The 26,716-nt window shown below is 53.0% G+C and overlaps 3 protein-coding genes across 3 annotated transcripts; 1 reads left to right on the forward strand and 2 right to left on the reverse strand.

Annotated features, from left to right (window-relative positions):
• Positions 1-981: 981 nt before the first annotated feature.
• Positions 982-2,887, reverse strand: PG997_000995 (uncharacterized protein; the record flags this gene model as incomplete). The annotated part of the gene is made up of 3 exons (XM_066805310.1): positions 982-1,432; positions 1,536-2,552; positions 2,616-2,887. The coding sequence occupies 3 exons, from the start codon at positions 2,885-2,887 to the stop codon at positions 982-984; spliced, it is 1,740 nt and encodes a 579-aa protein (XP_066675083.1).
• Positions 2,888-23,846: 20,959 nt separating this feature from the next.
• PG997_000996 (uncharacterized protein) lies at positions 23,847-24,726 on the forward strand (the record flags this gene model as incomplete). Its single annotated transcript, XM_066805311.1, has 2 exons — positions 23,847-24,322; positions 24,384-24,726. 2 exons carry the CDS (start codon positions 23,847-23,849, stop codon positions 24,724-24,726), a joined length of 819 nt encoding a protein of 272 aa, XP_066675084.1.
• A 258-nt stretch (positions 24,727-24,984) lies between these two features.
• Positions 24,985-26,473, reverse strand: PG997_000997 (uncharacterized protein; the record flags this gene model as incomplete). Its single annotated transcript, XM_066805312.1, has 2 exons — positions 24,985-25,359; positions 25,505-26,473. 2 exons carry the CDS (start codon positions 26,471-26,473, stop codon positions 24,985-24,987), a joined length of 1,344 nt encoding a protein of 447 aa, XP_066675085.1.
• Between the last annotated feature and the right edge of the window lie 243 nt (positions 26,474-26,716).

The raw sequence follows: 26,716 nt of genomic DNA on the forward strand, positions 1-26,716 counted from the left end.
ATATTGGATATGTATCAATGTATACATACAGTTGATTTATTTTTGGGACAAGAACCCTTGGGATCACGGTTTGATCGAAATGCCCAATATGAAATAAGTTCAACTCCTTACCTGAGTGTCGTTCGAGATATCGGAAGACATCACTTCCAGGACGGACTGTTGGTCACAGGTCAAAGCTGATGGGTATCTGACGCAACTAGTAATAGTAGATGTTTTTGCTTGTATTTGAGGATTTCCTCCTGTGCCTATGTCATTTTTTATACTCCATGGTTGTTTTTTTATATTTCGACCTTTCGTATTTCCCTCTTGGTGCAAGGTCGACCGATACCAACCCATCCTTATCTACATCTAAATATGCAGCTAGGCCAATCCATAAGACGCCTTTTTCGTTAAGTCATGCCCAACTCCGGTTGATGATGATGTGAAGGCTACGCCGTAAAGCCCGTACTGTACAATAGAGGCGTATACCAAGCCTTCTTCTCTTTCACGCATGCCCAATCTGCAGCCAGGCTGGGCGTGGCGTAAGCTCACTCACTTCCCAGGCAGTGAGGTAGCTCATGCCACGGCATCCCGATGCGTATCCCACACGAGGGGAATATTGGGGCCGTCTATCGTGAGATCGGACCTCCCTGCAATCAAGGCATGCTATTGCCGCAGCACGCAAAAAATCGGTGAGGTGGCAGTCCTCGTAACTCGACCACTAAGATGACGGGGGCTGCGCCACCCCGTTGGCGAGGAGAGACCTTTTCCGCTTTGGGCCTGGGCACTCTTCCACATACCACATACGATATCTGGATTGGGTTATGCGGGAGATCGGCAGAACTGCGACCTAGGATTCGGCATCCTTGCGTGCCCAATGTAACCGCCCCTTGGGGTTTCGCAAGCCCCCTCCTCCAGCGCATCGGGTGTAGCAATGGAATTACAAGTCGAATTCCACGTCTCTCGTGTTCATCTACATCCCAGGAGCAAGTGTGCCTGGGATCATCGGGGTTGAGGAGGCTCCTCCTCAATCATGCAGGCGCTCTCGAGCATGTTGGTCCATTTCCCGCTTGTTCCTGCATGACTGTGCTTGAGATGTTGTCGGAAATGGTCTGCTCGGAAGAATTTCTTGCTCGAATTGCACTCCCGGAATTTGTGCACCTCTTGAAGATGGCGCAGTCTCTCGTCCCAATCCTGTTCGGTGGCATGGCGATTGCGGCCGCTACCACCGCTGCGTGTGAACTCGTCCCCGCAATAACCGCAGGCATCGGCTTCGCCGGGCCTGTTGCTGCTTTCGTGGAATGCCTTGTCGTAGCCTGCAACATGCAGCGCCGAGCACGACCAGCTGTGACGCCGAACATGTAAACTGTTTTGGTGACGTTCTGCCTCGTTCTTGTTCTTGAAGCGATTGCCACAAAAAGAGCATTCATATTGCTTCTCTGCCGCGTGTGCACTAATATTGGGAAGAGAGTCAGTCTTACACTTCCAACACAGGTGGAGGGGGAATCGGGTTTAATTGGACAAGCTCCCTGGCAAGGGGCGGGTTATTGCTTTACCTTAGCTCCTCAGCCGTCTCAAACTTCTTGGGCTTTTTCGGGCAGCACTCGCACATGAAGAAACCTTGGATTCTGGACATGGTGGTCTTAGACACATCCGATAGTTTGCGAGGAGAAGCAAGTGGCCGGTTGTCGCTCAAATTCCGATGGTGCGGGATCCGCGAGATGGATGATTGGGGCGAGTGCGTCAGGGAAATTGGGGTGCTAAATGGCGAGTTGCAAATCCCATCAACAGGCGACAGCCCGTTGGGCGATACCCGCCCGTATGAGTTTCCGCTGGTCATGCTAGTCGCAGTAAGGGAGATATTCGAAGCATATGATCCGCTGCGTCCAACTGAAGACACAGAAGACATAGAACCTTGTGGGATCACAGTCAACCGAGGAGTTGGGGACTGACGGGAGGCTCCCTCACGGCGGCGCAGTAGTTCCCCGGAACCTGGCAGGCTCTGCATCATCATGTCATCTCCTGGGGGTGACGAAGCCCGTCTTTTCAACCCCATTCGTTGATACTCCGAGCGTGAATCGTCGATATGAAGCCTCTTGATTCCAGATGTCTCTTCCATGGGGAAATCCGCGTCATCCAGATTATCAAAGCTACCTTGTGTAGAGACAGTTGCATCATCGGGCAGAGAGCCACTGTTAGTACGTCGGCTGCGGAAGAGGGGTGACCGATCTGAGTCGGCCGGCTCAATTGGCGAACGGTAGTCAATGCTACTGGCCCCAGAGAACGGCAAACCCCTTGGCGAGATGGCCGACTGCATGGAACTATCCGGGACTTCCATTGTAAAGTTGTTGCCCGTTCGAATGGGCAACGATAGATTCGGGAGGAGCGATTGGCGGTTTTCAGAACCGAATCGTGGGTGAGCGTCGTTAACTGACGAGCTAAGTGCAGATCGTCTAGGAGGCTGGGCAGAGAACTTCTTGAGTAAAGAGTTGTCGTAGTCGTTGTTGTCCCGAGGCCTGTACTGGTCATGGGACATGAAAAGCTTCTTTGGCAACGAGTCCTGCGGTGACGGTCTGGAGGTTGCAGCAGGTGTGTGAGCGAGCAGGATAAAGCACACAGACACAACAATCACTTACAGGTTCATGGTAGAGGCCAGACTATGGTAGCCTTCATCCTTGATAGACTTGACGCTTTCCCTACGCATATAATTCGGGCCGTCTACATCAAGACTGTGCCCAGGACTTTCAAAACCCCGGCTTCCCAGCTTGAAGGAGGACCCTTCGAAGTGGTCGCGAGGAGGTTGACGACTGGCGTCGAGTGACGGGCCGTCGACCGGGACATATCTGGGTGGTGGTAATGGCGGAGGTGCGGTCTCGTTTTCGGTACGAGGGCGGTTTGGTATCGACATGGGATTGGATGCCAACGACGGCGAGAAGGCAGAAGGATAGGAAGAATGACCTCTCCCAGTGTTTCCTCTCGTCCGATCATCTATGTATATGGGGGAGGAGCCGCCCTCGGGGCGTATCGTGGAGTCTCCATGCTGAATATTTCCCCCCTTTTGCTCGCCTCCTTCAAGTTTCGGGCCAAATGCTACAGGAGCTGATTCTTCTTTCGTAATAACCAATTATCCAATTGCCACGACGGAAGACCGATCCCTGGACAGCTATGCCGGATGCGCCAGCCAAGAAGCTGAGGCGATTTGGACCACACCAATTGTCAAATTGGAAGTATCGATTTCGCCCGGCGGGTGTCGATTCGATGAGCAGCCGAAGAGGCCTCGTACCGGTTGGGTATGCGTTCTGTGGCTCAGGAAGTGGTGGGACGGATTTGCGTCAGGAACGTTGGCTGTGGCAATCGTTCGTATCGGCGGTTCCGGGTATATATCTTTGGGGGTCTGGTGTGCCTCTACTGGCAGACCAAATGGTGGTTTCGAAATGACGGAGGCGATGTAAATGCTGTACAGATCCCTCCAATGCAAGACAATAAAAAAAAGTCGTTAAGAAACAAGATGCAATGCGAGTATAAAGTACAAGTCGTCAGAAAACAAAGCGTAACGCTGTAGTCATGGGGGAGAATTGGTGATAGTCGGCCCACGGGTGGTGACGAGTTTCCTGGCTAATGGGCCGTTTTCCGATGCATCAGGGCCTAGACACTCGGCCAAGTATAGAAACCAGGTATAAGTATTCGAAGCCGAGCGACCCCCAAATTTCTTCAAGTCGGCAGCTTAGAGAAGCGTCGAGTAGGGTGGGAGAAGTGTGTAGGGCGTTGGTGATGTTTTCACCTCTCTCGCTCTCTGGTCTTTTTGCTGGTCGTTGTCTGTCTTCCAGTCTTGGGACAGCGGACGGTTGGACAGGACAGGATAGCGTCTGGAAGCAAGCTGCAACGGCGATGAAAGAAGGCGTCACATCAATAAGTTCAGCAAAAAGTTGTCGCAGAGGGGCGAGCGAGCAGTGCAGTTTTAGATCCAAAAAGCAATGGAGCAGGCGCCGCTTGGGCTTCATGTACCTCTTACCTCGCCCATGACCGGCGCCAGCGCGTGGCGGCTGGTACCGCTGTACATAAATCCGATTTGAGAATGTACACGATTCAAGGTACATGGGGCTACGCCTATACCTTCAGCCCTTTCGACGGTTATGTTGCAGGCGGCAGGGATTATTGAGTCCATGTCTATCCCCGAGGTACCTGGGTATTCTAGTCAAGTGGGTTGCATTGGCTCCAGTCAATGTGTGTGTGTGTGGTGTGTGTGCCCTGTAGGGAAAGCATCCAAGAGACCCTTTTTCCCACTCGTTAGAATCGTCCAGGGCCCTCCAGTCGACCACTCTGCTCCAGGGTACTTTGCAGTACCGCGCTACATTCGGTCGGGTTTATGTAGAACAATTCCATCCCTACGAATCGGTGGGTCGAAGTGTAGCCATGGACAGGGGAGGGGGTTGCACGCTGCACAGGAGGGGGTTCAATGCTCTCCAAATGGGAAGGGAAAGGGCTGACGGTGGTGGGGCCTGTAAAGGACGCTTTCTCGGGGGGGGTGTCCTGCCGAAGCGCAGGGCGAGGAGGGGAGGGGTGTTGCTATCGTCGGGGACAAAGTAGCGGTAGTAGGCAAGTAGTGGCAGTAACAACATCAATCAGTAGCACCGGCCCATGAGCCTTTCCTGTCCAAGATGTCGTTCCCTGACCTGGATAGATAGTCAGTTGGATGCGAAGCGCCAGTAAGTTTGATTACTACACAAGCCCCATCTCTGAATGCCATCTCCGGGATGTGTAATAGGAGCAGGCAATCAGGAATCCCGCGGTCTGGAGGAGCTTGGGGGCTTTCGGGCTTTCTGAGGCTTACGGGGTTGGAAAGTCTAGCTACGGCAAGCGCCATTTCTCGTTGCTCATTAGGCCCGACAGTCCGATCTGAGGTCAGTCAGTCTTCGTGGATCTGTATGCCGTGTCAAATCGTCAAGACAAGGATGGAGCCTTTCTCGGCTTAGGTATTGATGATTGCAGCAGTCCCTCCATTGTCGTGCCGACGGGTTGGGCAATACCTGCGGCACGGCGAAGGGGCTCCAGACTGGCAGACTGGAAGGTGTGTGTGTGTGTGTGCCTTTACAACTAGCGTACATAGCGACATCCGATATGAATGAGTGTCGAAATCGACCTGCTCTGCCTTTTTTCCCCTTCTCCTGCAGGATCAACACATCATGTTGGTGTGCTGCTTGCTTCTCCTCATCGCCGTACTATCCCTTTGGAGCGTGCATCCACTCATTCGTCCAAGCTGTCAGTCATATGTAACTGAGCCGAGCTGGGTGTTGGGGATACGGAGTATCATCAGCTCCTAGGCTCGCAAGCTTCGGCCCCGCGAGCCCGCAAGACCTGAATCAAGGAACTTCGAAAATACATTCAATCTATTACTTTTGACTGGATCAGCTGCGTCTGCCTGGGCTTGACCGCCAAAAGGGCATGTCCTCAAGCTCCGTCTAATATTACTTACTTCTGACATACTTCCAGAAACCCAGATGGTCCAATTATGGAATGATCGTGTACAGTGCGTCCGGGTCTTGCAACTCGAACTCGGTCCAATGCTCGCTCTCGGAATCTGCCTACCTCACACCTAGGCATGCCAGGTTTGGTGCTCTCTTTCTTCTTTCTATACTTAATGTACACTGCACTTACGCATGTACTGTACGGTAAATTATATTGGCTCTTACTCACCCCAATGCAACTCTTCAACGCAGCCGCCAGCTATAATACAGCGCAAGCTATCAGCCAATCTCGGCGAACTCAATTCATTGGCTTGCCTCGTGCCCGACAGGACTGCTTTTTCTGGATAGCCACGAGACACGGTTACGTCCAATGCTATTCTCTCCATGTGCGATTAATCAAAAGTCGTTTTGAGGGGCCATCCCTGTCGTGCGTGTGTAGAAGTCGTTTCAAGCTTGGCATCTACCAGTACTTAGAGGCAGTCACATCTTGCACGCGCTTCAGCCCTACATACCTTGATTGAGCAAAGTGATTCATGTGTGATGACGCCCCCTTCAACTTTCTGCGATTTGATCTTGATCTTGCCGAAGGCGCCCGCATCTCTAACCGTGCAATCCCTGGCTTCACACCATGAGGGAGGGCTACATCAGACTTGTGTGTGGCTTCCTACTGGTAATTATTGTCGTCTTGTCGGTGCCGGCAGAGGGAGCGACATGTTGCATGCAGGTGGCCATGGTCAGGTGCTTCTCGTGGTCTACTCTATCGTCCCCCACGAGACCGGAGGGGTCTTAGTCAGAACCTGATGATCTCAGCTTACGTCTAGTACAGTGAGTTAGTTGAGCGTACTCTGGGTTTTCGGGTGGACGATGGATGCGCTCCCTCTCTCGTAACGCCTTAGCGACTCCGAACTCGAGTGGCACAGAAACCAGAACAACATATCATCGCATGCATCGCTTACATCACGGAGGCGCTTTCCCCCTTGGCATCACGCCTTCAAGTTACAGAGAGTTACAGTGCACACGCCCATGCGGAGGCAAATTGGTTGATTGGGTGTTGCTATATCAGCACTGGGTCAGCATGGCGTAAAGATGATCTATCAAATGGAAAGGGCTGTTCCGTGGCGGGTGAGATGAAAATTGCTTGCATACAAAAAGGGCACCTTTACGGGAAGTCATGCAAGATATACCGGTTTTGGCAACTTGGGGGTTGCAGTTGTAGATTCGAATGTTACCCATCACTTGTCAGCCACAGCGGCTTAACGGTAACTGAATCCTCACAAGATAATGACCTGCTGGTTATAGCGGACAAACTCGCGAGGGGAATAACTGCATTCAATCAATACTGACCAAGCGAGGGCGGCTCGGAAAGTATTGCCTCACTTCTACCCACCAGTCGCGGTCGGTGTCTTGGCTCGCCGCTCCCAGTCACCACTCAACACCAGTGGTGCAGTGGTATGATGCAGCGGCGACGAGCACTAGAGAGGCAAATCCACCGGGCCATCCTTCGCCATCGGGCATACACAATGTGGTATTGCTGAGTTGAGTTCAGGAAACAGTTTCACCGGGCGGTTAGACCTTAGCCGCAAGTCAGTCTCAGTCCGACGCCGCCTTCGCGGCGTTCCCACCCACCGCCTGAGCTGAGGGCAGGCATGGCTGGCCAGAAGCAGTCAATAATCACCCCACGGTGGAACGGGGGCATCGCGGTCATTTGAGGCGCAACAAACTCCATGCCTCTCGCAAGACCGGGATCACCAGGACCATCGGTCGGTAGAAGCAATATACGACACGTGCAGCTTGCTGGTTGCATTCGGTGGAGGATGCCCGTAATCCCGCCTGCGTCACCGTCATAGATTCATGTAAACGAACCGTATATAAACATAATAATTACAGGACCGATGTATACAGAAGACCGTGATCTACCCGCTGCAGCTACTGGAGGCAACGCTGTCTTGTGACAGGAAATCACGGTGCATTCGCCTTATGAGGCGCAAATGTTTGCCCGGCCGAGGGTCCGCCATCTGGAAAACCATGGGATGAGGTTGACGACTCATGTTAGCAAGGTTCACCGGAGGATAAGCCTCATTCGACATTCTCACCTGCTACTACTCAGCCCTATAAAACTTCCGCCGAGCATGAGACAGGCTAATGCAACCACCGCCTATTGGTGGGTGGTGGTGGTGCTGGCTGCCGGGGGTCCTTCTGTGCCTACATACATACACCTTACAACCACCCCCTTTTGATCTCCGCGCGCCGCGTTACGAATACACAGCGCACCAAGCCTACGGCAGCGGGCCTTGTTGTGATTTCGAGATGGGATCTTCCGCTGATGACTCGTTCGCAATCCATCCTCTCGCACCTTGGCCCCTGGAACGGAAGCAAAGAAGGATCCGGGAGTGGGCATAAAAGTTGAAGGTGCAGGATGATATTCTGGAGCTGACTCAGTATCCCTACCTTTACCTCCTTCACCTCTTGCTCCTCACTCGCTGCGGGTTTAGCGCCGCCCCAAAGATGCGCTGGACGAAATGCGGATGACTGCCCGCATTTCGTGCGAATCGATACGGTACGATAGAACCCTCGGTGCTCGGGGGCCAACTGGGCAAAGTGCTGGAATGGGACACCTGACAATTCCAAGATATATTATACTCTAGCGGCTACCTGTTACGGCACCGCTCTGGATTCGCCAATCAGGTCTCTCCAAATTACAGCCTGGCAAGGAAGGGCTTCCAGGGCAGCATTCCTCTGATCTGCATAGGCGCTCAGATCAGCAAAGAGACGGCATCCTTGGCGCTGGAGAGTTTCAAACTAGGCTGTCCCAGGTCTAGATGTTGGGTGGTAGTATGCTTAACTATATATTTGTCAGCAACCCCGAGCAGACCTTTCGCTACGTGCACGAAGCGGTAATCCCTCTGGTGATGGAGCTGCAATATCATACTCCGCCTGGGGAGGGATAATGTCCAATATCCGCTCAGTGACCACGTCCGCCGAGGGCAATGTCCCGCTTCGGGGCTGAGCACTGCGCAAAAGAACAGAATTCAACACGGCCATAACATGATCCAAATCCTCAGCGTGTGGTAGGTTATCGACCTTTGTATTGTAGAAGGAGGTTCACTATCAAGACGATACAATACCCCGCTGGAGCCCGTCTCAACCATCTCCACACTCAATGTAGGCTGGGGTATTTTGGACATTGGGCACCATTCAGCTCGGTCGCCCATCTTGTTATGGACCGTCTGAAATGACTCGTCGACTACAACAGCCTTGAAAACAGTCATGGACCAGGCAGCCAAATACGAGCCCTACAAGGTGTGTGTGCGGTGTGGGAATGAGATGAGGATGCTAGGTATTGTGGAGTGGCGAGCCAAACCCTCATCTCTGAATGGGGCGTCCGCGCTGTGGCGGGGGCAATGCCTTCCTGCTTCAGCAGGTGAGCAGCCGGCCAGCCAGCGTGTGCCAGCAGCAGCTTGCAGCCAGCAGAGAGAGCCGGCCAGCACCAGCCAGGCCGCCTGGGCCCTGGGCCCTGACTACCTGGTGTAGTGGAATGGGTCTCGAGGCGAAACCGAACCGAACCAATTCAACAGAGTGGATGCAATGCGAGCTCGGTACTTGGGAGTGCAGTCGTCATATGTCTCTCTGCCGATGCACCTCCCAGCCCACGAAAAGAAAAACTGTGGATAGCCCTACCGGCGCTCCAGGCAGGAAAAAGCAATTCGCCCGGCAAGATCGAGCCAAAGACCAGGCCGCCCGGCGCGGGGCCGGAATGGCGTCGTCTCGCAGCAGCAGCTCGCTTAGAGCCCACCTAAAAGCCACGCACGCGAAGGGGGTGAGGAGCAGGGAGGCAATGGACACAGGGAGGCTAGTCAGGGCTAGGTAGTTGCATGCGTGTTTGGAGACAGGCAAACAGAAGAGGTCAAAGATAGAAATCGAGAGGGATACAAGTGCATACCTGCCTACCAACTAGCACAGCAACTAGATAGCCCTAGGGGAACGACACTGAACGATTCCGCCCTTTCCAGTTCGCGAGAACACCCCCGACTATGGACGGTCCCGCTGTGTCGGCGACCTTAGTGATGCAAGTGCGTCCCCCTAGGTCGGCTTGACTCCGCGTTATCTCAAGCAAGTAGCCTGTCCCCATAGCACTGGGGATGATACCGACAGCGTGGTAGCGAGTTTAGCCTGTGCGAACCCATTCGATTCGTGCGCTGTTATTATCGCATCGACCTTCTTCCATCGTGTTGTACGGGCCCCAGGCCCCGGAGATTGAGGCCTCCCTCCTCTTCCTCCCTTTTACCTGGTACAACAGATCATTCTTTTCGTCCCGGTTCACCGGATTATTTCATTTCCACTACCTCCGACAGACCTGCACCTCGGCGGCGGAGTTGTTGCTGCTGACATATGAAAGCCCGGCCTGGGAACACAGCGTACGACATCGATGCTCTTAGAAAAAACTGCCATTTGATAATGGCTCAACCCCTGAATGATTTACATGCGTGCTAGCCGACTAGCCCCCGAGCATGTCGATTTAGCCTAATATCGCGGTGTAGTAAGGAAAACTACCTACACGACTCACATACGGAGTAGACATTCCCAGTTTCGGAAGATCTGCCAGGCCGTTAACCTATCACGCACGCCATGGCGGACGTGGAAATGAAGTGAGCCAATTCACTATCCCGCTATATCCTACCACGCACAGCAAGCCTGTATAAACATTTAGCCCTGGCTGGCTGGCCCTCGGGCTGAGCAGACGATGTTCGCCTAAGCGAGTAAGAGAACTGTCCAAGCACCACGCCTACTGACTTGTGAAGGGCGCGGACCTCCTCTTCCTCTGACCTAGTGGACAATCACCATCTGCGCGCTGGAGCCTAGACTGGCCACCACTGTTTTCGATAGGACGCCCATCTGACTATTGCCTTGGCTTAGGGGGCTCGCGGCTGAAGACTAATATAGGTTAAGCCTATACAAGTCTCAGCTTTTTTTTTGTTTCGCTGAAGCTACCATCGCATATTCCGTTCAGCTGGATGCGGACAATGGGCCGCTCTTCACCATTCAATAATTGGTCCAAATTGCTCCTTTTCCCGTCTAATTCCGCGCGCGCGAGACTTGTGTATGTGTGTGAGTGCGTGATCGATCCAGCCCTACAATAGTCTGTGTGCGGCTACAGCCACGCCCATTCCGCAGAGGGTAGGCATGCTAGCTGCACGCTCCCATAGGTAGCAGAAAGAAAGGGAGAGAGAGAGAGAGAGCAAATGGGTGGTGTCGTGTCATTACATCACGGCCCTTTTTTCTTTTCCTTCCGCTTGTGGCTGGCTGGGCTGGACCTGTGTGCTCACTATACGGCTTCTAGTTAAGACCTTCCCTCCCCATCTAATGGAGACAAGAGACAAGACCTCCAACAGGCAGGCGGCCGCACCTCCCCGGCCGCAGTGACACCACGGGTAGAGAGTAGTATGTATGATATGTAGTTCTCAGACCTCTGGGTTTCATCAACGGCAGGTCCAAATCCCCCATTCTCGAACGACAAATCCCAGAATGGCTATTTATGCAGACCAATAGCGTCTGCATTTAAACTACGCGATGCACCACGGCATACTATCACCATACATACAGCAAGCAGCACAGCACGTCTCGGAAGCAGGCAGGAATGAATGAGAAACAATAATTATAGTAGCGTATCAACGGTGGGCGGCGTGCGCAGTGTGCATATACATATACATACACATATACATAATAATATAATCCACACTCATCCCATCCATGGATCGATGCTAGCCGTTGAGACGTGTGTCGATCCCGCGTGCGTTGCCGTGGGTGGCATGCGGCGCTACGGGGATTGGTGGCCCACGCTTGTTCTCGCCTCGGCTTCTGCATGCGGGTAGGTAGGATGCACGCAGCCAAAGTGCTACCTTTGCCAGCCCGTTTCGATGAAGATCACGGCCAAAACTGCGGATGGGAAATGCGAGGGACGAAAGGCACGAGGCACAGCCCAAGAAGAAGGAGATGGGATCGTCCCCCCAATTTGGGTTGCGCAATCTAACATGTGCTATGTCGGTCGAATCATGTGTTCAGATCTGGCCGGCCTCTAGTGTCACCGCAGCAGCCAGCCATAGGGATATCAAAACGAAGGCATGCAGCCGCTGTGCAGTATATAGGGCAGGTTTCTGTCTGTAAGCACGCAAATTATGCACCAAGGCTTGCATAGGTTTCTTCCCGCGGGCGTTTAACAAGTGACGATGTTACATGTTTCGATGCGATTGGGTGCTTGTACGACGCACCCGATGAAAGATGCTGCCTAGGTACAGCGTCTCCAAGCGCAAAATACTGCCATGGCAGGTTTGCATACAAACTTCATGTATTTGCGTCGCAGAGACATACATGCTACATAAACGTGCGTCTAGACTGTATGGCGGTGTCACTGTCATGTCACCTCAAAATACAGATATGTGACCACGCCGAGTGAGAAACCATCCTCACGTACATACTCGAGATGAGGATGTTGCTGCTTCTGGCGTCCTGGCAGATTAGTAGGTGTCATTCGGGGTGCTTCTACGGAGCAGTACGGAGCGCGCGACACCACTAACAGGACCCTAAATGGCCTAAAGAGAAGAGGGTGCGCGGATCTCATGCGGGGGAAACACCCACCGCCCGTCATCGAGACCAGGCTTGCATGGCATAGCCTCCTTAGAAACGTACAAATCACCAGGCGAAGCGACACGCCCATCATCGGACTTAAACGCTGCGTGTCTTGGACATCGTTAATCGCTCACCCTGACTGCGTGCGTACATACATGTATGTGTCGGTAGCTGCGATAGGTCTGTAATTGTTTTTGGGCAGAAGCAGTGATGGATCATTACGTGTTGCTGACTGCCGAATTCAGTGTCGGTAGCAGTAGTAGGCAGCTGGGTGAGGTTGCACAACGGCAGCGGATATGGCTCATCCGGGCAAATTCTGTAATAAATGAGGAAAGTCAATAGGGCATCTAAGTGGCAACTGCTCTTTGGTCTTAAGGGGCAAGGAGGTTGGTGTTGTGTTGCTGTAGGTTATTTAGGACAGTATTGGAAAATACAGGGCACGTAGGGCTATGTAAGCACATGTCAGTGGGCATGGATGTCCAGGCAGTGGGCAATTGAAAAAAAAAAACCGCGCGACCCTACAAGGCTGATTTTGATTCAGCTACAGTGAAGGTCTCGGATCGCCAAAGCAGCTCCCCTTTCGAGCGAAACGTGCTTCTGTGCTTTCTGCAGTGCGATGGCTGTGTCCCCCAGCATGCAGCGCACACGAGGTCTCGTTGATTGATGATTGTGCTACCTACAGACTGGCCAATTGGTGTGAAGGAGCCCTGTACATACATACACACTGCATACATGAAGTAGGATGTATGTATGCGTGTTAAATGTCACCAAAAACTTCTGCGTGTGTGTGTGTGTGTGTGTTGCCGGCCTTTTCGACGGCCGAAACGGCCGCTCATACTCCGATTGCTCCAAAGCGAGCAGGACTCAGCGCTCCGGAGGCTCTGAAGTAGTTGACTCGCTGCTGCCGGCTTTGTTCCAGATTACCTAATAAATGTGAAGGTGCTACTATCTGCTGCCGCCTTCCTTTCATTTACATGAGATCTTTCCCGATTGAGGTCATCTGCACTGATATTTGCCTCCAATTCGCTTACACTACACACCCGTTGCCTTACTCAGATCTCTGCTCAAGATCGACTCTTCTTTCAACGCAAGACACCGATGCCGGGCGCATATCAAATGACTACCGGAGCAGGGATCTACTCCAATGGCATCGCATACGCCCCTATTCGCATGCTGATTGATAATCTCAGCCGCTGCGACGATGCACGACAATGTTGCATTCCGTCTTGCCTTTCCAAGGCAGTGGCAAAAGCCCTTGCGTACGGGAATAGTGCCAATAATCAATAGTCGCATGGCATGGTATAGTCGGTCTGTCAGTCTGTCTGAGCTGTCTGCCCGTCTGACGCTGGATACGGTATAATTTAGGTATACCTCCAGCACTTCGTCAGCCACTTTGGTATCGCCCGTCTCGCATCACCTACCCGTAGCATCATCATTTCAGCTCCACCGCCTCTCACTTCACTCCCGTCAGATACTTGATGTCCAGCTGTGAGCGATTCCTGCAGGCGGTACTGCGAGGTACCTCCTCCCCTTTGGCCGACTGACTCTCGAATGAGACTCGTATTTAGCAGCCGGGAAAAATTCTCCCGATGACAAATCTTAGGTTGGATATTAGACTTGCTGTGTAGCATTGATTGAGACGACGACGATCAATGGTGGTGTTTGAATACCACCGGAATAACACGCTACAGGTGAGTAGCAGCTCTTTTAGCCGATATCTCACGCTCACTCTACATTTTCTGCTGGGTAGACACCACCCCTGGGGTTTTTGGAGCGGCCGAGGCCCAGGCACCAAAACGTCCGAGTCACGAGACAGCGTGGCATCGCATCCGGGCTGACGCGCGCTGGGCTGGCTGCCCCTCCTAGAGCCTAGCAGCCTGGCAGCCTGGCAGCCTACCGTACCTAGCTTAACACGAGTTCGACTTGGACGGACGGGGCGGGTATCGAGCTAGCGCCGTGCCAGGCCCCCGCGGAAACAGGCCGCCGCGGAGAAAGGGCTGGGCTGGGCTGCCTCGCCGCTCAGCTGGCAACGGCGCCGAATAGAGTTCGTTGCTAACAGGCACGTCGTCATCTTGAGTGGTTCGTCTCTTGCTGTCAGAGAATTCCATCTCGAGGGGCCTTGGCGTGCGCCCGCCTGCCCGCCCGCTCGCCTACCACAATGTGGGAGAGGGTCGTGTCGTCGTACCAGTATCTCTCCACCCTTCTAACTCTCCCTCTCTCCCACTCGTTCTGTCTTTCCGTCTCTTCGATCACTCCTTCGCCTCAGGTCGTGCCAGCAGCTCCTCGAGTCGAAACGTGTAACCGCCTGCATCTGCTTCGTGGTACTGTGCTTGGAGGAGCCCCAGCTAGGCCCTAAAGCAAGGCCCTAAAGCACCTAGCAGGTGGACTGACACATGGGAAATAGTGGACTCGGCGCCAACCCGTAACTGAAAGCAACGTGAGACGAGACGAACTGCCGGAAATTGAAGGTGCTCCTCGTCAAGCCTCGAGCCAGCCCAGGGCATGCTGCGTGTGTACATATGTGTGTGCATTTACGGAATTACGGGATTTCGCTGTTGGCTTGGCATCTGGACGCCCGTCCCGAACCAGCCGTATTCCGCCGAGATGGGCTCTGTTGGCGTCGTTACATTTTGCTGATGGGTTTCCTTACAGTAGTAGGGGCCGGCCCCTTTTTCCTTGCTGTGTTATCCGCATACCATGCCATGCCGTGCCATGCCATGCCACACTCACAGTGCACGCTACAGCCAACTAAGTTACTACAGCACGCAGCCACGACCTTTTTTGACCGCTAATCGTTGCCCTTTTCCCTCCTCCCACGGTGGCCGGTGAGTGCCGAGCTCAGGTGCCGGCCCTAGTAGGGAAAAGGGCTGGGCGTTAAGCAAATTGCACGCCGCACGATCTTCGCATGACTGCACGCAGCAGCAGGGCGCGAAACAGACTCTTTGCTTGTTCCCTGGACGGGAACGACGATCAGTGTTTATCGCTGCAAGAGGGAACAACACAACGTGTCGTGTCGCCATACTATAGAATAGGGTCATCTTCAAAGTGGCTCTTGCTCCATCCACACCGTTATAGGCCTACCCTACCAACAACAACACCATGGGGCTGTTGTTGTTGTTGTTGGCTGTCTTCTTCGTGTACCACCTCACTGTTCGTATGCATGCACAGTATGTATGCCGTGAAGCCCGAATAGGTAAGCAGCAATTGCAGGCGTGGTTAGCCGGTGTCCCAAGGTACCGGTGCCAGCTGCGATTACGAGGGAATACAGTAAGGCAATTTCATGTGAACAGGCTGTGGTGTAGTTTGGGTGCTGAAAACGGGGTCGGCGGTGGAAGGATTTGACGGTCTTCTATGCTCTCAATCAGCCTTACCAAATAGCATCATTACCCAGGTACTGGTGCCATCCTTGTCCTCGCTCGTTCAGCCCTTCTCGAAGATTTCCTTTTTGGCCATACGTCCAATCAACCGTTGCACCCCCACCCACACACCACACTGGACACCTTCAGGCCTTTTTCATCATCTTGCATTCTCGCGCTTCCCTTCGTCAAGAGCGCTAATGGTCGGGTTTTCCCGATGCACACACACACACACACACACGCTCCAGCTCCAGCCCCAGCAGCGTGCTAACGGCATGGCCGTCCAATATGGACGCACGCACAACCAGTATTCATCACATCACGACAACACACCGAAACCGCAGGAGCGGCATTGGGCACACGCACAAATTGATTGACTGTCTTTTTCTTATTTCTTATTTCTTATTTTTCGCTGCATTCTCGTCGGCGACAACCATGGTGGTGATGGGATGATGCTAACTTTAGGTACAGCTGTTGGCCTTGGCGAAATTACGTACTCGATTGGGGAGAGATGCAGGCTTCGATGCTTCCTTCGCTCTTGAATCGGGGGAAACAGAGTCACGTAGCATCTGGTTCCCATTCCCAACTCCACCAACAACCGAGGTCTCCTCCCTCGTGCGCCGCACAGAAGACTTATGCCGCTGATTGCACCGAGATGATGCCTGCTAGTCGCACATGTTTGACATATTCCCTGAAACGTAGGATGGATGATCTCCCCTCCCCCCAAAAACAGCCTTTTTCATCCAACAATGTATCTCGAGGTACACCGACTCTGGTTGCATTTCGCCCTCTCACACCAACACTCGACTGTCTGTGTCCTGTGTCCTGTGTCCTGCCTGCCCTTCCACCCCCCCCCACGACGGCGACAGAGGGAACGAGCCAATACCAAAACCATGGTTGCATTGGGGCCAATCTCCATACCTCCGGTCCGAATATCAATGCAAGCGCACACATCCTGCGTGCTACACGTACTTGTACCTGCCTGTTTTTGTTTTGGCTGTATCGATCCCTTTTCATTAGTGCCACGAGTGTGCGTGGTGCTAGGCTCTCGGGAATCTCATCCAGCCAGCGAGCAGCCAACAACGGGCCAACCAGTGATGGAGGGTGCATCTGCCAGCGCCCATCTCCAGTGACAGCGACCCGACCCCTTAGCGGAGAACGCGTTTAGGGGGTTTGATGGCACGAGGTGCAAGGTGCATCCTTTCATACCGCAGTTCTCCATCTCGCTCAAGTGGGTTGCGTCGTCCAGTCCAGGTCCAGATACATACAGGCCCCCCAAGAAAGACCCCCCTCCATGATGTCAGGAGCAGGAGATGCAATCCAGTAAGGTTTGGTGCGTGTGTGGCTGGGCGAGCAAGGGGATGCGCAAATGCCGGGCCACACCCATATCCAGCGTCCATTATGCCGAACTTTGGAGGACATGCCCCCAATCACCCATGGCACTTTTTCGAAACTGGGATGGACCTTTTCCTGGCTGCCCGGGGCCTTATTCAGGGAAGGGGAGAAAAAAAAGCTGACCTGACCAGCGAAATGGGGTGGGGGTAGGTAAGCGGGCTCCAGTCACGATCCCAGGGGTTCAATACGGGACCTTGTTACCACGGTACGCTGCAACCTTGCGACGACACCTATAGATCCCTTTAATTATTGTCTAACAGGGTAGCTATTCATTCTGGCGACAGCCGGAAAACGCCATGACACAGAAGAAGAAGAAGCAGTTGAAGGGAGTGTCTTGGTGCCTGCCCTTCATAGTAGAAGCAGCCCAAACCCGCCAGTAGTTTTTCATCGCAACCGCTCTGCTCTGCTCTCGCCTCGACAGGGCAGGGCTGCTGCACACCCGGTGGGGTCTCCGGACATCAGAGTCGCCCGCCCTGGTCGCTGGATGATCAGTCGGCTAGGCCGGATGCGGTGTCTTCGCCCGCGATGCTCGAGTCAAAAATCCGGGCACTTTCCGTCCCATTGTCATGTCACGAAACACCTAGCAGACCACACACGCATATTGTATAATATATAGGGACCTCGTGGGCTGGCTGAGCTGTACCTGACGGAACTTGCCAGGCGCACCGCCGCCCAGAACCAGAGGGGAGGAGCATCCAGGACCTTATCATGCGAAAAGTTCCTTGCCTTCCATCCCCCGGATGCTACGTATGGTAAGCATATGTACTCGGCCGACTACACGATACAGGGCTTAGTTCCCTTCTGCTATTCCATGGGAATCGATGGTATTACACCACGGTTTGTCACAAATACAAGCTTGTACTTATAAATGACGCCTATCGCTCCCCTGACCACCACCCCTGGGCCCGTCCCGTGAGGAGGTACGATGAGGGCTGACGACCAGAAAAGGTCCAGCCAGCGTCACCGTAAGTGCGTAGATACAAGTAGATATATTTCCCATATTTGGGCTCTCCCTTGCACCTTGACCTTGCTTGACCTGAAGCCTTACGAAGTACGTGCATGGAGAGAAGAGGGGGCGTTCAGATGAATCTGCCGCGGAGGCATTAAGGACACCCAAGTTTAGACCCTCTCTCTTTCGCTTTCTCCCCGGTCCGTACACGCCCCCCCCTAAGTCCGGTACGGACACGCCCTCCCCCTGGCCACGGCTTGGACTTTCTTTTCTTCGCTATCGTCCCGCGGCTTGATCCTCCCTTCGCGGCACGGAAAGAGGCAGGATACGGTAGCAGGATCCGCACTGCATGTCTATCGTCACTTAAAGTTAGATCCTTTTTTGGGTTCGTTTGAAACGTCGGTAACAAAGCTCACTCGCTTACTCGAGCGCGGCCCCTACTTTCTCGTCTGCCAGGTCATGATAGGTGGTAAAACCGTGTATACCATGGGCGCGCGCGGCTGGTTGGTTGAGTCTTCTCCTCTCGGGGATTATGTCGGCGGAACGTTTGGCTCGCCGTGTTGTTGTTATTGTTGTTGTTGCCGTCGGAAATGCGTACGCATTGTTGTGGTATTGCTAATAGGCAAGACCACATATTATAATGGCCTCGGACGGCAGGCATGCATAGGCGCGGTTTGCATAGCCTCACTCCGGACGGGGCCCTTGCTGACACGGGGCGGAGATTCGACTACCTACGGGCTAATATAACGCCGTAAGCATTATTATAGTCCCGTTCGGGTATATGGAGGTAGCTATATCGATTATGCTAGTGGGTGAGTGAGTGAGCTAGGTTACTAATTAGCACGACTTACGTAAGTCCTTGGAGCGACTATACAAGCCTCCTATACGTGAATAACCAGGGACAGGTATATTGATAGCTAATCTAATAAGAACTGCCAAATAGTGAGTGTATGCTCCTGTACAGGGACACTTCTCAGTAAGAGGAATCTCATGATACTGAAAATAATGCAGCAGTTCCATGGTAGATTCAGTCGGTTTTGCGGATCGTTTCTGACGGCGAGCTACTCACACAAAGTGCTCAGCTCAGCGCCCCTTTCCAGTCGATTTTCGATGCCAATGTCGTTCCCCTAAAAAGGTTCTCTAGATTACAACCAACAACTTGGTCAGATTTGTTTTGGGTCCAAACGAAAAGCAGGAGAAAACTAAGGCCAAACGGTGCTAGCAGACAATGATTGCCATAATGATTAAGTCGTTCATTGATAGACATCCCCTCCTTTGAATAATGGTAAGATCCCACAGCTTGCTTTTGTATAACCGCGTAAACGTAATATCGAAAAGAATACACACTAGCTGACAGTAATATGGCAGTTGATATCGCCAAAGAATGTACACTTGCCATGGCCACATCCGCAATAGTCGGTATCCGAGAATAGGAGCTGTGTCTAAACAGTATTTAGAGATACCCTAGAAGCATTCTTGATGACGAAAAACTCATCGTTCAAACCAAATTTTCGTCTCGAGTTTGTATGTATGGCGCATATGAAAACCTGAGCCTTGAGGGTTGCCCCTTGTGCCCCCAAATGCACTCCTTATGCCGATTATCTCCTGCGATACTGCAATGACTCCAGTAGAGCCCGGATATCGAAGGGGTATAAGCCACGCCGTGGCACTTTGTCCATGACCCTTCAAGTAACAAACAAATGTATGTCCATGTTTTTTTGTACACCAATTCTATTATTAAAAAGGCCTGAAGGATCGGTGAAGGCACTGCCGCTGTGACGCCCCGTCATAACAACCAATGATGCTGATTGCTTCCATACTCAGATCTCGATGTAGCGGTCAAGCAATATCAGGAAACCCGAGGAGACCAGATGTAGCAAGCCAGGTCCGATTGGGGTCGCTGCCGTGAAATGGCAACCACTACAACACTTCCCATCACCATCTTCGAGCGCCAGGAGACGGAAGAGGTCGGTTGCTGCGAGTTTCGCTTATAGTGTCCTAGTGACCAGTTAAGTTCACCACGACAGACAAAGCTCCTGGAAAAGGCATCGTGTTGCTATTGGACCGGCTCTATTTAGTCATCCGAGACGAGTATTTGGTGTGTTGTTACTTGGGGGCCATGACAACTGCACATTCCCAGCCAACGACTATTATTAGAAACCCTCCCCCGCCTTTTCAACAACACCCGAGTATACTGTCCCAGTCGGTATTTGTGTCAGAGAATGAGAGAGGGGTGGCCTGTAAAAAAGTCACATCCTAAGTTTGGAGTAACAACTACGGCAAGCAGCAGTTGTTTGGATGCTATTTTGGGCCTTCCTCTTTCGCGAACCCTTGCCCTGCCCTGTAGGAGATGAAACTCTCGACATCCCGTTCAGGGAAAAAGAACCCAAAAGTTCTTTCATTGTCCTTTGAGGCTGAGAAGGATTCCGCAGGATTCATGCCCGCTCTCGTCCACCCACACAAGAAGCCACCACGACACACAGTACCACACCACCAGCCGCTATCATCAGCATTACTCACCAGCCCGCTATTATGTATCCGTTTTCTCAGCCCTAAAGCTAGGCTGTATGTGGACTTCTCTTCATCGTTTCTTTTCGTCCGAAGGGGGAGTAATGAGTGTACATTACTGTACGCTATCCTGTAGAGCGAGCGAGCTAAGGAGGGTGAGATAATGACCCAACCACATGGTAGCCTAGTTAGCCCCTTACACTAAGTTAGCAGCCAGTTGTAGTTCGTACTACTCGGGGCCGAGCGAATCCTTCGGAAAGTGATATGATATGATCGTAAGCGTGGGAGAAAGTGGATATTAGTCATTTCAAAGCACCATCACCACCACATACCAGAGCGACACAGCAGGCAGACTCGTAGGCAGCGAAAGGCCGCAATTAGTGATGCATTACGAATTGCGACAGATCATCTTATCGCGGACAAGGTCGAGTCCCCGCCCAGGGTCATCATTTAATCGAAGCGGCCTGGTGTCAGCCACAGGGGCAGTGATGCTGTACCACCTGCCCGTGCCCTACTAAGTTGCCCTCTCCGCAGTGACATGTACTAGAGAGTGAGTTCTTCAGCTGCGCGCTGGCTTGGACCCATCCTAAGACGTAAGTGACCAGACATGCCTCACGTCTTCTCAAGTTAAAATCGGTAGTTTATGGGCGGCGCACCCAGTAGCCCGGAAAAGGAGGCTCAGACAATACTAGCATGTACACACAGCGGTCGGATAGGGTACATGGGCTAGTTCTTCCGAGTAGGTAAGGCTAGAAATTGCGACGACTGCAGATGGTTGGCGTGCATGCGTTCCAACGGCACGGTTCCCGCGTTCGATCCTTCTAGGTAATCTGCAAGTTACTTGGTCGGGGTCTTTCTTCCTACTGGCGTCTTCGTTCCGCCGAGCGTACAGTGCAGTACACGTCCCGAAGGAAGGAGGCAGGCATCTTGCAGGTTGTCGTTTTTATCTACACCTCCCCTCTCAAGGGTAGGGTTGACCTAACACCAGAAGAAATTTCCCTTGGCCTGCGGCACAGCAGCGCCGTTGATCTCGGTGGAGGGACCCGATGCATGGATGTCCCGCAACGCAACGAACAACACCAAAAGTACGTGTTACCCTTCAGATAGGTGCGGAACACATCCAGTTCTTGTGGAAACGACCAATCGTGTGGCATCCCACAAAGGATCGAGGTGCATGTGAACGTGGGCTGAGGATGGAGGAACTAAACGGAGAAACCCCAAGATTGGGCCGCCAAGAACCCCGGTGGCTGGGTTTGTTTATTACTCCTCCGTGTCTGTTCCCTGGCGGGTACGCGCCAAGGCAACATGTTGGATGTCAGCGCCGAGTGCCACCATATCTTGGGCGTCTGTGTGTATACCATGTTTCTATGAAGACCAAGACCCGAGCCGAATCCTTCAGACCCATCTTTGGTAGGTATTGTTGTGTCGGGCGCCGCATGGGATTCGGAAATGGCCTTGCACTTGAGGTCGATCTGTGTACCAAGGCAGGTACATGCCGATGGAGATAAAGGCCAGCGATCGAATGATACTGGTCAACATGCGGTACGTCTGAGTCCTCGCTTCTGCGACCGCACATAAACCAGCCCAAGGGCGTTGAAGCCAATATCAGACCAGCGGCCGCATATCCGGCCTGTTGCAGCTCAGCAGCATCACGCTATGCGGAGACCGAGGATTCATCAATAAGGATCATGTGCTGACATGTCGGCTCCTCGTCATAACGCGTCCAGTGAACTTCTTGAAAGAAACACTAGGCTTACATGTCCCTAACCTGCTAATCTGCCGGTCGTACGGCGGAGGATGACCCAACCGGCGATGGGCCCCGCAACTTGCCGGACCCGGCTATCTCAGTGGCAGTATGTACAACCGCGATACCTCTCCACCCGGGCCGTAGTCGTGCATTAGGGAGCTCCAATGAGCGGTGCTGACAGCTTAGCCCAAGAACGACCACTGTGGAGAGCAGATAGCCTCTTGGAACCGGGGTAGATCCAGACGCAGGGTGCCAGTCTCGATAGATGACGTTCCTATGGCCCTTGACAGGTCATGGGTAGTCTCTGGAGGAATGAGGCACATGCGGCTCGGGCCCGGGTCGTAATCTTACTGGCGGGCATACGAACCACTCCGCTGGAAAGCGTCAAATTCCCTAAGAGAGGAATATGACACTTCTCAACGACTTGGGTCGTACGTGCGTGCCGTATGAGACGTGCCGAAGCGGCACATAACAGAAGCGCCGAGTGACTGATCCTGGCCGGGAAGGGGGGCGAGGGAAGCGCCTGCGATTGACGCCCAAGATGATTCCTTCCGGATTGTGGCTCCGTGTGGACATGGCAAACCTTCCGTGAAAACAGACAACACATTCGGGATCCTCTCCTATCCGAGGATGGATATATCGTCATCGTTTCTCCAGGTAAGCAGGTATACGTGGCAAGAGCAGGCCCCAACGGACCATAGGAAAGCAACAGATGCCGTACAAACCAGGTGCGAGATGCCTTCCAAGTGTCGTTTGCCTGCACCATGGGGTTCGTTGACTTTTTTTGTTCTTTTGCTTTCCGACTCATACCGGCCCAGGCCATCAGAAGCAAGTGACTCAAACCCGAGCAAACCCAACACACACCACCATGAACTCAAAAAGCCGGCCATGGGGTTCATGAGACTGCGGCGCCTTCACTGCCTCATTGCGTCGTGGCCAGGTAGCTTTAGTGAGCTCCGAGATATGCGGTAACCATGACTTCTTGGCACCTGACACACAGTAGGACACTTGCAAGCTCAAGTCGGGCGTGGAATATTCTGCTTTTCAACATGTGGTTGTATCGGTGGACAGTATTCGCTCTGAGCGTCCCGGAGCTCACCCCAGACTCACCAGTTGCACACGACGAATACACACTCAGGCAACGCTAGCATGTGTGTAGATATTGAAACCGCGGGCCAAATCAGTCCCGTTATAATCAATTGATGCTGTGAAAGGGTAGGCCGGATATGCCGTTCTTACAGGTCGATTACCTACCCAGGGACGACCCATAATCAACGTTGATAGTACCTTCAACGCATTCATCTTTTGGTACTGAATAAAAGTCGATTCCTCGTCTATTGGACATCGATTTTGTATCGAGCAGGTATATATTCAATGTTGGCAGTTGGTTATTATTTCAGCGAAGACAATTGAATGAATGCTCTGTCGCGCCTGCTTGACCTTAAACCTTAAGTGGAAACCTGCTCCAGTGGCTGAAGAAGGTTGTGGCACGCTAGAGGTGGCTTCCTTCTGTGCAGGTGCAGGTGCAGGTGTCACAACCACTAACTTCCAAGCTTGAATGGTCTAAGTATGTAGGTAGGCAGGTACAGAAGGCGCAACAGCACCTCTTTACATACGTACTTGAGAATCATCAAGCGCAAACTCGCTCAACATCTCCATCCGTCACACATCAAATCCTTCGCCCCAGCTCGGAGAAGCACCAACAGATTCTTCATTCACATCATTCCGCTTTTTCTTTCACATCATTCCTCTTTTTCTTTACTCTTTCTAGTTAGAGCAGCATCCCAACCAAAGTCCCATACTAGTGGGCACAATCATCCATCATGTACGAACTGAGCTTCCATGGAACCATGTTCAAGGCCGACATTGATAATGCCCGATCCATCTTGAACGGGATCTGTGACTCGCAAGGTCTGCACACTATCAAGAGGGTTGTCTACTACGCCGGGCCGCCTCAACCGCATAAGAAGGGCCTCCCCAACCAGGAGCACGTGATGCTGATGCCGCCGCCGCCGCCGCCGCCCAACAAGAAGCCGGAGCCTCCTCGCCCGCACCCGGCCTGGCCAGCCCTGTGCAAAGAGCTCGCCCGATCCTCATACTTCTTGCGGTTGGCCTACAATGTGTCGCCCGAGAAGGACTTCGGATCCGACGTGGACGTGGATCTGAATCTTGTGCCAGGCACACTGCAGTGGTTCGACTTCCCGGATCCTCCCAAAGGGCATCCCTTCACGCAAAGACGGAAGTTGGAGATTCCAGGCCAGAAAAACCTGCCGATGGTCATGGCCGACAATAACTACGAGTAAGACTTTCCTCCTGATAGCCGACCACTGGCATGACGCTAACATCTCGTTTCACGGTAGGTTCGACAAGGAGCTCATTGAGGAAACCTGGTCCTTCGTCAAGGGTGAGGATTTCGAAATCGCCTTCACGCGCTACTTCACACTGCCAGAGAGAGACGTGGAGCCACCCACTCAAGTGGTGAGATTGCCCGCGTGGTCGGATCTGGCACCGTTGGATCCAGCGGAGAAGTGGTTGGTCTCAATCAAGTCGTTTGCGTGGGAAGAGAACAACCCAGAGGAGACCAAGAAGGCCGCATCTCAGATAATGGAGGAGAAGCTGTTCTTCGACAGACTGTTCACGTTTGAGGCCGTGGACAGAAGGGATCTCGACACAAGAGTGCCGCCTCCCGGTAGAACGATATAATGACAACCAGCCCATGGAGCTGCCAACAATTAGCAGAAGGAGCAGTGATTCTGGCAGTCGATTATCCACACACATTAATATACATCAAGGTTCAGAACCAACAGCTGGAGGATGTCTAACATGAATATGATGCGGTAATCTATTGTGAAAACGGTGCTTGTTCATTCGCCCCTATACCCACTATCACCGTCAGAGCCATCGCTGACGTCTTAGGTATCTTCTTCGCCATCATCGTCATTGCTGCTAATATTCCTTCTGCTATCCATTCATTCTCTTGCACAGTACTCTCTCCTTGTACGCTCCCACAAGCCATTTCCGGTTGTTCAGGATGAGCCAGATGACGAAGATTAGTACCGTCGCGGGTAGGGTGAAAGCCCAGTAGACCCAGAAGTTGCTCTGGATCACGGACCCGCTCCCATCTGCCGTCGTCGCCGCTGCTGCCCCGGCCTTCCAGTCCAGCGACGGGATCGCGAACAGCGCCGCGAAGAAGGTCGCGGGGAGGAACGCCATGGTCAGCACAGCCACGGTCTTCATCGAGGCGCTGTCGCGCTTGGATGCCTCGGCGATTTCGGCGCCCAGCTTGGCCAGGTCGGCACCTTTGAGGGCATCTTCGTGTGTCAGGAGCACGAAGAGCTGGAAGGGAACGAACACATTAATATCTACTCCAAAACCTGGCCTGCCAATTCTCATGGTCCTTCTCGTAAAGACAGGGGCGGATGCTTCCGAGCTTATATGCCCGTATCTAGATGGGGAAGCGGCAAGCAGATTGCGTACGTACTAGGTTACTGAGTTCCCTTCCTCGCTGCATATGGCGTTGGATTTCTTCTTTCCGCACCAGCAGCCTGGAACGGACGACGGGGAACGCCTGGCTTAGTCGGAGGGTCGTCGAGTGCATCCTCTGTCGGATGGGATCCGAGGCAACCTCTTCCAGGCTCACTGCGCCAGCATGGGCTTCCAACTCACTGAGGATCTGCAGCGATGTGTTTGCCGTGTAGTGAAAGTAGCTCGTCAAGTGAATATGGTTGTGTATCATGGAGATATGACGCGTGAGCTCGCTGAGGTCTACACGGCTGGGTCTCGTCGCGGCCCGGTCGTTCCCAAAGCCATAGTAGCCGACGCTCCGCTCGATATCGTAGTAGATTTTGGCATTCGCGATGGTCAGAGACGAAGAGTCCAGGCAGTAGATGAAGCCGAGGAGGAGCGGGGAGGAGATGTATCGCTTGAAGCGTTTAAGCAACGAGGTGAAGTCCCTGCGCTCGTCGTCCCGAAATAAGTTGATCCAGATGGCCCTTATGCAGAGGGTGTGCCGGTCAAACGACCACGCCATGGTGTAGTTCGTGTGGCCGGCGAAATGCGTCTCTTGATACTCGGACCTGCGCATTGATAGGAAGCCTTTCCTATCATGTACAAGCAGCCATAAATCCCCGGTGCTGATGGAAGCAGCTTTAAAAAGACCTTTGAAGACCTGGCTGTCGATCATGTATCTAGGCCCTCTCAGGTTTGTCTCGATGCTGATTAGCTGTAGTCTCGGTACAGGCTGGGCATTCTCATCTACAGGACTCGGCGAAGCCATGAACCCCGCGAGAGCATCCTCCGCCAGCTCAGTCTCGAGGTGTTCTGGTCCAGCTGCTGCGGCGGGAAATGACGTGATGGTGACAGCCTTATAGCGGTATTCGGGACCAGGCTTTTCAAAGTATCCGCCTCTCTCAATGTACGGCTCTAGGCAGATGGCCTCAAGCTCGTCCATGGCTGGTGATGATCGCAAGGGATGCTTGAGTAGCCTCGATAGTGGTAATTCTGATCCAGTACATTGCACGGGCAGACGACGCGCTCTCTGAGCGAAAACCGCCACATTAAGACTGGTACCAAAATATCTGTGCTGTAGTGGTGAGATGCTTTCAGCTCCTGTACAAACCAAATTACATGATTGGCCGCTGTGTCAGACCACATTAGAAATCAACCGCCAAGAAGCAAGTTCCTCTGACCAATC

The sequence above is a fragment of the Apiospora hydei genome (genome assembly GCF_038363865.1).
Source record: "Apiospora hydei strain CBS 114990 chromosome Unknown utg000002l_segment0_segment0, whole genome shotgun sequence".
NCBI lineage: Eukaryota > Fungi > Ascomycota > Sordariomycetes > Amphisphaeriales > Apiosporaceae > Apiospora > Apiospora hydei.